General features: G+C 40.1%; 1 protein-coding gene across 6 annotated transcripts in view; it reads left to right on the top strand.

The window, feature by feature from the left end:
- actn1 (actinin, alpha 1) overlaps positions 1 to 14,037 on the top strand; it is a 231,906-nt gene that overhangs the window by 159,367 nt on the left and 58,502 nt on the right. For all 6 annotated transcript variants that reach the window (XM_059955005.1, XM_059954974.1, XM_059954990.1 and 3 more), the window contains exons 5-7: positions 1,481 to 1,568; positions 5,019 to 5,097; positions 11,069 to 11,150. In XM_059955005.1, coding sequence (XP_059810988.1) covers positions 1,481 to 1,568; positions 5,019 to 5,097; positions 11,069 to 11,150 — 249 coding nt within the window. The remainder of the gene's footprint in view (positions 1 to 1,480; positions 1,569 to 5,018; positions 5,098 to 11,068; positions 11,151 to 14,037) is intronic.

The raw sequence follows: 14,037 nt of genomic DNA, 5'->3' as shown, positions 1-14,037 counted from the left end.
ACATGGACGAAAAAGCTGAAATGGTTCTTGTCTCGACCTTTAACCCTAGAAAACTCTCAAATTTTGATGTGATGTATTTTCACCTGCCATGGCATTTAGCACCTCAATTGTTCTTCGTACTAGAACTCTCAGTGATTGTAAGCGGTCTGTTCACTCCTAGCCTGTTCCATTCTTTCATTGTTTTGATTATATGTGTCCTACCTTGCTGCACTCTGTGTACCAATACTAAAGGCTTTCATTTTTCAAAACTTTCTATGCTTTTGAACTTTTGCATTTAAATGTCTAAAGTCTCAACATCGTCCTTGTGGTCTGAAGTCTAGGACTACACAAGCTCGCATTGCTATCCCCTACTTTACCACTGGGACTGCGCATCAGAATTATTTCAATGGCTATAAAGCACTTCCAGCCATTTTAAAACACTGCAAATGTTATCACAAATGCAAACTTTGTGTACCCTTTAAAATTATTATTTCAATGTTTTCCCTTGACATAGTTTGGATTATGCAAATTATGCCTTGTGATAAAGCACCAAAATTCCATTTGATTTTACATAACAACATTGGAAATGGGAGCAGGAGTTGGCCATCTGGTCTGTTGAACCTGTTCCACCATTCAATAAGATCATGGCTGATCTGTCCATGGACTCATTGCCACCTACCTGCCTTTCCCCCCATAACCTTTTATTCCCATGCACTCTGTCTACTAGGCCCTTGCCCACTGCAGACTCTCCACAATTTGCTTTTGCATTCAATTTAGTGTCATCAGCAGACTTGGAGACGCCACACACGGTCCCCTGGTCTAAATCATTAATGTATATCGTGAACAGTGGCAGATTCCGCACCAACCCCTGCTGCATTCCGCTCACCAGTGACACACAGAGAAACACACATTTATCCCAACTCTCTGCCCCCCATTGGTTAAGTAATTCTCTGCCTGTATAAATACATTATTCCTAACTCCATGTATCCTTATGTTATTCATAAGTCTTTTATGCTGCACCTATCGAATGCCACTGTGAGGCAGCTAGTAGAGCTACCAACTCTCAGTGCCAAAGATCCATCTTCAATTCTGGCCTTGCTTACTGTGTGTGAAGTTTGCATTTCTCCCCTTTACCTGTGTGGGTTTTCTCTGGGTGTTCTGCATTCTCTCCACAATTCCAATAGCATGTGGGTGGGAAGGTTAATTGGCTGCTATAAATAGTACAGGTGAGTGGTAAAATCTGGGGGGAGTTGAAAGGACTGTGGTTAAAATTAAAAAAATGTGATTAATGTGAGATTAGTTCAAATGGGCAATTGATGGAAAGCACTCGATGAGCCGAAGGTCTTGTTTGCATGTTGTACTGTAACTTTCAATGGCTTTATTTTGTCTTCAATACTCTGTCAACTTGTTTCCTCCCCTGCTCCCAGTGTACTATTGAAAATGTTGTGCTGTATCCTTGCAGAGTGATGCGGTTCTAAAATGTTGCCTCTGGTTTTCGCAGAGACATCTGCAAAGGAAGGGCTGCTGCTCTGGTGTCAACGCAAGACTGCTCCTTACAAGAATGTCAATATTCAGAACTTTCACATCAGGTACTGCAGTCCAAATGATAGTCCTTTGTTAAAATAACTCTGGAGGAAATTTTAAGACTATGAGGTTAAGATGGTAATTAAATTTTACAACCAAAGACAAATTACTGTGATGGGCATGGTTCTTCCTTTTGTTGAAGAATTACTAATTAACCAAAGAGTTAATTAGTCATTATTTAAAATTTTTAAAACCATGCTAATCGCTGAAAGTTCAGAGGCAAAAATAAATGAAACATGGCATAAAGCAAGCATAAATAAATAGAAAAATAAACATGACCAGGGCAAGGCAAGGGGAGCTGGTGGGGTTGAGTTCATCTGAAACCAAAAGAGGAACCTCTTTGTGAAGACATGACAAAGATATTAACTGAGAACTTAATTACATCCTCATCTGAAAGATGGAGCTGGAATCTCACCAAAGAAAGATATAGTAGAGACTGGCTGGGCTGGAAAGGATCTTTCCACAGACGATTGCTGCACTTCATGTGAACTGGTCCTAGGTTGCTGCAGAACTAAAAGGGAGAATTACAAAGGCCCTGGCCATAATCTTGCAAGCAACTTTAGAATCAAGTAAAGAAAAGTTGCAAATATAATATTATCCAAATAAAATGGGATATGGATAGATCCAACAAATATAGTTCAGTTTGACCTCTGCGGTGGGAAAGTTCTAGGCACAATAATCAGAGACAGAATTATCACTCACTTGGACCAATATGAAAATAAAATGTCGGAAATATGAGATAAAAATAGGAAAATTGCTGACATACACAAGCCAGGCAGCATCTGAAGAAAGTGAAATGGAGTTAACGTTTCAGGCTGTAGACCGGATGTCGGGGTCTTTGACCTGAAACGTTCACTCTGTTTCTCTTTCCACAGATGCTGCCTGACCTGCTGAGTGTTTCCAGCGTTTCCTGTTTTCATCTTGGACTAGAGTGCATTGAATAAGGAAAGCAAGTATGGATTTGTTGATGACAAATCATGGCTAACTAACTTGGTAGAGATTTAGATGATATGACACAGATGTTGTGGATGTGCTTTATACCAAATTCAAAATGTTTAAATGTGCTGTTAACAGATTCATTATCAAATTATAGAGTTTGGAATAATAGGGACTATTGCATTGATAGAAAATAGGTTGAGCCACAGGAAATGGAGAATAGGAAAGAAATTTGTTTTTCCAACCGGAGGGAGGTGTACAGCAGAGTACCCTGGGGTTCAGTATTAGGAACACTATTGTTTTCTGGAGTTGTGTGTTCAGGCAGCATTTCCAAATCTGCAGATAACACAAAGAAGAGTGAGTGGTAAGCTATGAGGAGGATGGTATTAGGGTGATGCTGACGGGTTTGCGGAATGTCTAGGAGATAAAGTTGAATATCGAGAAATGTAAAATACGATGCTTTAGTAGAAAGAGTGTGAAGAGCAAATAAAATAAATGAAGGAATATAAATCTGAAAGGGGTACAAGAACGGAAATATGGAGGCAAAGGCTAAGTGGCAGAGGAAGTGAAGAAAGTAGCAAAAGTTATATGGGTTACTAGACTTCAGAAACATAGGCATAAGAGAGCAAGATACAGAAACTTGACCAGCATCTATTATAAAACTGTTTCATCCACACGTGGAGTATTGTGGTCTATTTCCACCACCCTTTAGGAAGGACGTAAAAGGCTTTGGAGAGGTTTGATAGTGCAGTGTTATTAGAGCCCAGGGCATCAGAGATTTTGGAGTTCAATTCCAATGTCATCTGTAAGGAGCCTGTACATCAGCCCCATGGAATGAGTGGGTTTTCTGTGGGGGCTACGGTTTCCTCCCACAGTCCAAAGACATACCGGTTGGTTGGTTAATTAGTCATTGTAAATTGTCTCGTGATTAGGCCAGGGTTAAATTGGAGGTTACAGAGCTTTGCGGCTGAAAAGACCAACAGAGCCGATTCCAAGCTGTATCTCAATAAATAAGTAAATCCCCAGACTGAGAGGCTGTGTTATGCAGATAGACTGGTGAATATGGGGTAGTTCTTCTCAGAACAGAGAAGGATGTGCACAAATCTGATGGACGCATTTAAAACCATTAAGAACACAGAGAGAAAAGGTAGAAAGAAGATGTCCCCATTGGCAGAGTCACGACTAAGGGACATAAAATGAAAGTCATTGACAGAAAATGTAAGAGGGGCGAGAGTAAATCCAAGAGGGACAAGAGGGGATGGGGTTTGGAATGCATTACTGGACAATAGTGGAAGAGATTCAACTATAGTGTTCTAAATGGCGTAGGATAAGTATCTAAAAGGATAACATTTGTAGGGTTATGGGGAATGGGTGGGAATGGAGGTAGCTGGATTATTCTTCCATGCAGCAAGTATGGTCTTGTCATGCCGAGTGGCCTCATTCCGTTAATATGTGCAATTCTGGGTTTTTTTGGTGTCTCTCAGCTGCTCCTACGTTCCAAAAATCTCTTTCTGGTTCGTATCATAATTGGTTTGAAAACACTGTGGGATTAATATTTCTGACAATCCATCATTCTGATCAGATTTAATTGGGCATCTTTTGAAATGCAGGCAGACAGTCCTTTCATTGGAGAAAATGTTGGCAGATTTCTCTGTATGAATTTTCTGTTTTCTGATGTAAAATCCAGTGACTCATGTAATATCCCTGCAAATGAGTTCGTTGTGCGGCAGAACCATGTATGTGCAGTTTCAATCTATTTATATGCTCTAACTTTCAAGCAGGATATTAGGAATCCCTTTTTGAAGGCCGACAATGGTACTCACAGCCATGACTGTAATACCACAACATTGTTTCAGTGTGGAGAGACAGAGCTTGTTTTCCATCCGTTTCATATGCCTTTATATAGATCACATCTCCCTGCCTTGAACACCTGGTCGACCAACTCCCAGTCCAATAAATTATTTATCATCAGCTTCAAACAAGGGGCTGGTTTTGTTTTAAGTGATGACTGACTTCTGTCTACCAATCTAGATGAACATTCCCTGATCTGATACCATCCTACATGCTGAGGTGTTCAGCTTCAAATCTACCACACCTCTACCAGACTGAGAATAACTTAAATTAACACTTTCTGTGGCTGACATCAGTTGGCTCCTCCCATTAATATTAATGAAAGTGATGTATTAATGTATTTTGAACCATATTATTGTATAATATTTCAGTGTGGATTTCTATGACAGCCTGAACTTCTTGAAAGATGACTCATTTGGTCTTTCAGCTTTTTATACATAGCGCCTCAAATAAACTGTTTATTGAATAAATTATATTCGTGCTGCAGGTTCTGCATAACATCATCTAATACTTTGGTTGAACACTCCTCTGCAGAGCTGACAAGCTGATGTAAAGCTAAAGAATTAAATCAATGTAAGGGTTACCCCAGGAGGTGAAGAGAAGTTTATCGAAGAGGGTTGGTGAATTGATGTATCAAAGTGTAATATTCTTGTCTATCTTGCTTTCAGTTGGAAGGATGGCCTCGGATTCTGTGCCCTTATCCATAGACATCGGCCGGAACTCATTGATTATGCAAAACTGCGAAAGGTCAGGACCCCTGTTTCTGTCATAGGTTTTTAAATTCAAGTTAATACTGTAGAATATTACATTTATATTTATGTGTTTGAGCAATTGACTAAAGTCCATACAGTAAATTTGTACCTCGATAAGAGAAATAATTCTCAGTGAATATCTGGAATGATAAGATTGATCTGACAAATGAGACGAACCATTACAGAAAGAAATCCTTTCTTCCTGGATCATATTATTTGTTCACTGGGCAACTTCAGTGAAGCTTCTGATCCGGCAGTTATTTATTAGCTTTCCGTAAGTCCGTCTTTTCATAACAAGCCAGTTATTGCGAATTCACCAGTAAAAATGCTCGTGTTCCTGAACATAAAAGGTGATGCACCACCACCAAATGATTACTGCATTCATAACCACCTCAACCCACTCATTATCACTCTCGTTCCCCGCTCTACCAACCCTTGCCTACCTCCAGATCTGGGGAATATGTGGCAGTAAACATTTTGGCTGCTAGCCTGCCCCTTTACCTCTCCACAGAAAACCATTTCCAGGTGCTTCGGATGATAAATAAGAGATCAGGCTTATCATGTGACACCTGAACAGCAAATAAAAGAACGACGGATCCATTATTTACTTTAGAACACAAGGTGCGCTGTTAGATAAAGGCAGCTGGTGGTTCAGGACCGGTGTGATGTTTTTAATTTATTTGTTCACCAGACGTGGGCAGCAATATCAATGAGGAGACATTTAAAAGCCCATCCTACACTGACCTAGGTGTGGGCAGTTGGAGTTCATCAAAGTATAATCAGTTTGACAATGCCATATGCTGACTCTAGATCACGTTTCACCGTCTTGAGCACAATAGGTCTACTCTCAGTCCAAAATATTTTCTTTCCAGTTGGCCTGTTGGCTGTGCAGTCTCACATTGCAGCTTGCTGAAGAGAAGGCAGGAGCATTGCCGAGGAACACTTCCATTTTTACCATTACTGACTCATTTCCCTGCTGCACTAAACTCTCCTGTTTAGATAAACTGAAGGCTGCAGTAGACAAATTTAAATAAAAGCATATTTTTAATAGCTTCGCATCAGGCAAGAACCTGCAGCAAGTAAAAATATGGCTTGGCCCAATTGAACCGACGCAAATTTTGGAACTGGAGCTGCCAACATGTTTTAGCGTGGATTGTAAAAGTATTGCACGAAGCAAGTGTAGCGCCCTGTAAACTTTTAAATTATTTCACTGAAGAGGATGTAGATGGAGGCGTAGAGCTAATTTTGTTGGTGCTGTTGCACACGATGTACAACTCGTGTGACCTTCAGTTCATTCTGTTTAGCTTTCACCTTACAAAATGCGTAAAATATATAAGAATTCCTGCCTCTTCATGAAGTGGTGCTTTGATAATAAGGCTTTACATTTGGTTTCCTTTCTGGCAATCTTGAGGCATAGTTTTATGCAGGTCTTAAACAACAGTGCACAGGATATAATGCTACATTTAGACCATAAGACAGAAGCAGAATTAAGCCATCTGGCCCGTCAAATCTGCTCTGCTATTCAATCATGGCTGATCCTTTTTATTCTCCTCCTCAACCCCAGTTCCTGGCCTTCTCTCCATAACCTTTGATGCCACGTCCAATGAAGAACCTATCTATCTCTGCCTTAAATACATCCAACAACCTGGCCTCCACAGCTGCATGTGGCAACAAATATCACAAATTCACCACCCATGGGCTAAAGAAATTTCTCCACATGGTTTGCTCCAGCAGATGGTTCAGACCAACCTGTGTTGGTGACACTCTTGCCCACACTTGGCTCTCTATTGTGTACTTTGAGAGTTACTCACTACACACACACACTCACACTCACTCACCATTCCCCTGCCCATACTTTCAAAACCCCCTGCTCCCTCACCTGCACTCTCTGCTCCTCTGTTCTCTCGACAACACTTGACACTTCCCGCCAGTGGTTGGTGTTCCACAGCTCCTTGACAACCTGTTTCACTCCACTGCCCACGCTTACCTTGCGGAGCACAGGGCCTTCTCCGGAACCACAGGCCCTGCCCCAGAGATGCTCAGGCAGGCATTCAGGCCCTTCGCTCAGGTTTGCTGGCTTTCAAAAATGGGCAAATATAGGAGAGCATTAAAAAAACACTAAAAAGATCAATAGCACTGATAAGCAGATCAGCTATTGAACATGGCAAAGTGAATGAAAACAGCAATACATTTAAAGCAATCATAAATATTAAACAATGAAGAAATCAACATTGAACTACAGATAAATTACCTGAAACCCAATGATTTCCCTTGAGCCACATCTCTTCATTAAAATGAGCAGAATCAATGAATTGCACCTGGTTAAGCTCAAGTTTATTATCGTGGCCATGTAAACCCAGGGATAAATGCCATGAAAATTAACTTCTGACTGCAGCAGCTCAGTACCCTCCAAACATGATGAAAATATATTACATAAACTTTATATAAATTATATATAATTTATATGACACAACAAACAAAAAAAAAACAAAGTTATTTGTGTCATTTGAAAGAAGTACATATGAGGCTGAATTAAATTCACAAACCTGATGGCAGTGGGGAAAAGCTGTTGCTGAATCCTTAGGTGTGGATCTTCAGTCTCCTGTACCTCCTGCCTGATAGCAGTCATGTGACGAGGATAGTAGGAATCCATGATGATGTCTGTAACATCGCTTCATGTAGATGTCCTCATTGCTGGAGAGAGCTGGACCAGTGATGGAAATAGCTGAGTCCATTTGTAGTCTCTTGCGTTCCTGGGCATTGGAGGTTCCATATCAGGCCATGATGTAACCAGTCCATTATAAAAATTATCGTAGTATAGTTCCAACAGGATCGTGATATTTAGAAGTAAATGTACAATCTAGTGGTCATGACCCCGAACAGCTAGGAGCACTGAGTTGAATCAACTTGGACTCTCTCCTTCACAACAAATTCTCCACTATCAGTTACCAGATCCAAGCTCTTAAAGTTCTGAGCTGCACCTACTAAACCAACTGCCCTAAATATAGAGAGCCATAATTTGATGGGACCCAGAACCATCAGCAACCAGACATTTAAAATTAGGCAGCCTGATAAGAAGAAGGTGAATAACTAATGGCAGTGCAAGAAAACTCCTGTAATACTTAGGAATGTGTCCACAGTTGGGACAACTGATCACATTTCAGTATCTAGCAACTTCGAATACAGTCAGAGGTGAAACACTGAAAGTCCAATGGGAACTGTGCTGCCAGGTCTCTGGTTTGGAAAATGGAGTGATCCATTTTCGGTCTGATTTTATCCACTTTTCTAATAAATCCAAAAAGGGTGGCCAGATGTATTGTTCAACTCTTGCCAAGAAGCTGCTCTACTTTGAAGACTTATTAACTAGTTCATATCTTCAGAAGAACACCAAAAGCAATACCTTCACATCTATCAATACGGGATTTACACTTAATCTGGCTCACTTCTCCACTGATTATAACCTCTAATTTCTTTCAAAAAGTTATTGGTCATAGAGAGCATCAATCAGATTGGTGATCTTTTGACAAGAAATTGGGATTCACCTGGAAATGTGAATTGAACCAGTGCAAATAATGACCGGTGGCTGGCACATGTTTCATCTGGGACCATTTTACTGAATTGAATTAGTCAGTTCTTGAGTCAGAATGTGTTGGAGAGAGATGATTTGAAACTTCTGCTTAAAAGTTTTGTTTTCATCATGCTTCATTTAAGCTGTCAAACACATGCGCCTTATCAGACAAAACTGACCTTAAGACCCATGGTATCTAGCAAAGTGTGCCTGTTTATCAGATAATGAATCCTTGCATCATTGTGGATTGTCCTAACTATTTATTACTTTGAAATAGAAAAGAAGCTATTGTCAGACTCACCTTAACACATTGGCTACCAGAAATTAGTTTCTGCGCTGAAAAGAAACAGATATAAGATGGGTCACTGAGTTACTTTGGTGCATGAATAGAAATTCTGATTGCTTCCAAGTACTAAAAGCAATTTAAAAACCAATGCAAGTTCTAATGTTCTTAAGCTGATTTCTCCAGATACTGGTTATTCTCCATCATCACTGAGATAGACAGAACCCACAGCTCTTCATTGGAGCGTAAAACTATATCAGATTTAAACAGCATGTAGGTCGCTGTAGAGGTCACTAAGCACAGTGTCTTCCTCAGTTTATTGAAAGTGCAGGCCAATCTCACATCCTTGCCCTTGTCCCAGGACCTTCTCCAAGTGAAGCGTACATGCAAATTTTGAATGCAGCGAGTGCAGTAACTGAATCACCACTATGGATAACTGTATCAGTAAGGTTTCAGAACCTTATATTATTGGGCAATTAACTCATTAATATGGATGTTGTACTAATGCTATTGAGTTCAAAACATTGACAGCCCCCGAGGAATTTAAATTAGGTTTAATAATTATATTCAAAATAAATAATTATTTCTACTGGCTACAAGATTCTGCTGATAAACCCATTGATTTCAGTGACCTCCTGGTGTGCTCAGGTGCAGATCATTGTAGTTGATTTAGTTGTCGCAACAAGCCAATCATTTCAAGGGCAGTAAATAATGGACCTGTAAAAAGGGAAAAAAGAAGGAAACAATCCATTTCAGACAGTGGACTCTTCAATACTCAATGTATTGAAAGCAAAAAGGTCACTTCTTACCTTGGGCTGCTGCTTCCATTGTGAATGATCTTTGTCCTTAATTGTTGCACTGACTTGTCTCATAATTTAGAACACCCCCATTAAAGTTCTCTTTTGGCGGTCCTATGATTTACTCATCGGTTCTTCAGCTAATGTTGTCCTGACATGAGATTGCCTGAGAGAGTGTACAGCAATAGAAATTTTAGCATACCTCCTCCTGCCCCAGACAGGCAGAATTTGGGGTGACTCTATAGACTTTGCTCCAGTACTTTCAAAATTTGAATTCCACTGTGTGCTCTGATTCTTTGATCTTCTTTCATACTTGACAGTTACTCTGAAGAACTGTCTTCAGAGTAACTGTCAAGTATGAAAGAAGATCAAAGAATCAGAGCACTATACAAGTCAAAACCAGTTTGGAAGCGGTGTTAAAAGTTTATATATGAAGTGTGCATTCAACTGATTTCCTGTGTATTAATCGTGTATTTGAATTTCTGGTCTGAGAATGATTCAAAATGAGAGACTGTTTCATATGTCACATCCGTTCTTGCCCATTCTAATCAGTCCCATTTCCTGTAACTCTGTAACATCTTTTCCTGATCAGTTGTCTTTCTTTCACTTTAACCCAGTTGTGATCACTTTTCCCATCCCAGGAAATGTGAATAAAATGGTTATATATACATTACTGCACAGAGTAATGTAAAAATATTCTGTAAAGCAAAGATGCTTTCAAAAATAATGAAATTAAGTTTCAAAATATCAGAAAATTCACTTTAAAGGGCAGTAAACAAATCAAATCAATATTTGGTGTGACCACCCTTTGCATTTAAAATGACATCATTTCTCTTGGATATTCTGCCGTGCCATTTTATAAGAAAATCAGCTGTAGGTTGTTCCAAGCAACTTGGAGAACCTGCCACAGTTCTTCTGCAGACTTTGGCTGTCTTGCTTGCTTCTGTCTCTCCAAATAATCCCAGACAGCCTCAATGATATTGAGATCAGGGCTCTGTGGATGCCCCACCGTCTGAAACCATATAAAAAATCTCGGGTGCCCAAGACTGTGTTACAATAATGTAGTTTAGATGTCTCTGTTTACTGAATTGGACAAATTCATCACAATGATAGCATTGGAAACTGTACTTTCTAACAATTCCAATTGGGAACTAAGGAGCAGTATTCAGTCATGTGGAATTCATCAGGGGATTTAATGGACAAATAGATTACGGCTCTCCTTGCTGCAGTGGACTTCATGTCTGATATCAATGTTAAAAGTGTGATTTGCACATCAGCACTGAAATCTCCTGTTGACCTCTGTCTGTCTTTTTGCTAGGATGACCCTTACACCAACCTCAACACAGCCTTTGATGTGGCGGAAAAGTACCTAGACATCCCCAAAATGTTGGATGCTGAAGGTGAGATGTGGCTTTAGCATAATTCATATCAGCAAAGGATTTTTGTGGCACTGACTTAAAACTAGTACAAATTCTTTGAGCTAAGGCCATTCTACTCTGCAAGTAGCCAAATGTTCCAGCATTAACCAGTTGGCTGTTTGAAGCTTTGCCTTTGGTTTGATTATTTTAGAATTTCTGCTGTTTCAGTACTTCAACTCATTTCATGCTCCATTAATTTAAAATCGGCAAGCCCCATTGTATAATTTAAGATCTAATTGAAAGTCATTTTAGCAGGCATAATAAAATTTACTTTGCAGCTGATCTGAATATAGAGGTTGAAATTTTAGATCTGAGCCATTGCACTCAGCATGCATTCCCATAGACACCACCTGTCATTAAAGGCTACAATCTAAATCATAGTGTGCACCATACTGAGGACCGAGTCTGGATTTTGCTGCATCTTGTGGTGTTAAAAAATAATTTACCCATTTTTCCCCAAAGAGCAAACTACTCATGAAAACAGCTATATTGAAATTACATGTTCTGGGTTTCAATTTGAATAAATTCAAATTTATGACGGACCTGCACAGTGACGCAGTTGTTGGCACTGCTACGAGGACTTGGGTTCATTGCTGCCCTTGGATGCCACCTGCAGGGAGTTGGTACAGTATCCCTGTGACTGTATAGTGGGGATCATGGGTGCCATTAGGGGCTAATATCTTTAATGATGGGGATTTGAGGATTTGTGGAAAGCAGATCGTGCAACTGGGGCATGTTCTGAAGAACAGGGTATGATTTGGGGGTATCCATGTAGTTCAAGTCAATTGGTGCCAAGGGTAAAAATTAATAATTTAACTTGGCATGTGTCCCAGTCCATTTGTAGAGTTAAAAACAACTTGTTGTCCTGGGAGTGTCCAAGGACAGACTACCCTGCGACTACAGATCTAATCCCTGTTGTTAAAAAGCAGCATTCCACAAAGAGTGACACCCTTGCACCAGGCCCGACACAGAAAACCCCACGGAAGCTGCAAAGGTGATGTGTACCAGGAGATGCCCAGCCTAATGTCCAGAGGGACAGGAACAACCCAATGCAATCTGGAAATGGCCATTATCGTACTCCACTCCTGGAAAAATTGATCCCTAATTGTATAACAGTGAAAGAAGAGTTATTTGAGATTTACGCTTTCAATTCTTCCACCAGTTGTCTTGCTGGGTTTCCTGTGCTTCCCATTTCCCCTCACGCTGCCATTCTTGCTGTGATGCAGAGTCACAATCAGCAGATCCTCCAAGTGCTTGCCTAAGTGATAGTGATGATGGGCTAGGAAAAGTGGCCAGTGAATTTTCAATGGCCAAGCTAAATATTAACTGTAGTAACCTCCACCCATTCCCAACGTTGATGTGATTGTGACCAAGGGCAGAAACATCGATACTTTTATTTCCTTCTTACTACCTCCTTCCTCATTGTGGCCCTGGAATCAATGAATTCAGCATAACACGGAATTCCCTAGTTAATATGGCTAAATCTCACCCCATGTATATTTGCTAACCAATCAGGATGAATCTTTGCCAGTTGTCACAAAAAGGTTTAATATGGTGCTGAAGGAGGCTGAGGTGGAGGTGGGGTGGAGGAGAAAGTAAAACAAATAATTCATCTTCTAGACTTGCTCTACAATCTCTAATTCAGAAAAATTCCTTCTGAGTTAGACCAGCACAGACCACTTCCAAATTTGGAAATGCTGCTTCAAATCTGAGCGAGTGAGATGGAACAGAAGCTAGCCTGCTGAAAACTTTCTCAATGAGATTAGAAGCCACAAGCCTAAGGCTAAATAACTGGGTTTTGCTGTAAGATAGGATTGGCCAGTAAACCAAATACATGTAATGCTTTTTTTTTGAATCTTGGATGTTTTTGATCCTGGTAAGGTTGGTCAGGTTTGCATCTGTCAAATCCTAAACCTTGATAATTCAGAACTGGGCCATCTAAGTTCAAATTTACCGTGTATGACTGTTTCTGTGCCTTAGAGATGGGGAAACCATGTCATTTCACACCCCTTTGACCGCTGCATGAGCTGAACAATGTGACCATCAACCACGTCTATACTGCTGAGAGCATTCATCTGATTCTTGTTCTTTTTGGAGTTGCACACCAGCTCTCCTCCTCCAGGTGCTGCAGTACCACGTCCTATCTAGAACCCACACACGAGGTTTTGCACCAAGACATTTGTACTCAAATCCTCCTTTAAAATGGTTGCTGGTTGTGCATATTAATGGTTAGTGATTTGTATGTAAGAACACTTGGATTTCTCTGAACACCAGCACTTTTAGATCTCTCATTATTTTTGTTAAAAGTCAGCCTTTCTACATTTTTTTTGCTGAAGTGGATGATCTCTCATTTTTCACATTATGTTCCAACTGTATTTCCTTGCCCATTCACGTAACCCGCCTCTATCCCCCTCTCTGCACCCTCCATGTAGCTCACACTGACACCTAGCATAGTATCATTAGCAAACTTAGATGCATTACACTTGTTCCCCTCATCAAAAACTTTGGTATAGATTATGAACAGCTGGAGACCCAGATCATTAATCAAACTTTCTGTTGTTGCTCCAGTATAATTCATCAGTATAACACCACTTCTCCTTCAGAGCTCTTTTGAAGCACAGTAAGTAATTAAGTGCAAATTAGATCACCTTTAATAAGTTCCTGATTTTGCACACGTACATTTCACTGCAATAGTGCTATCAATTACCCTTCATGATGGTAAAGTCGTGTTCAATCTATTTTTTAAACTTATAATTGTTAGAAAAACCACTTTCTACCATAAATCAGTGATAGGATTATCAATTACCTAAAATATTAGCAGAACGTTTCACTGATCCATGCCAATTTTTTGGCACAGTTTATAGGAGCC

The sequence above is a fragment of the Hypanus sabinus genome, chromosome 2 (genome assembly GCF_030144855.1).
Source record: "Hypanus sabinus isolate sHypSab1 chromosome 2, sHypSab1.hap1, whole genome shotgun sequence".
In the NCBI taxonomy this organism is placed as follows: Eukaryota; Metazoa; Chordata; class Chondrichthyes; order Myliobatiformes; family Dasyatidae; genus Hypanus; species Hypanus sabinus.
Note: the sequence above shows the minus strand (reverse complement) of the source record. Positions and strands in the feature narration are given on the sequence as shown.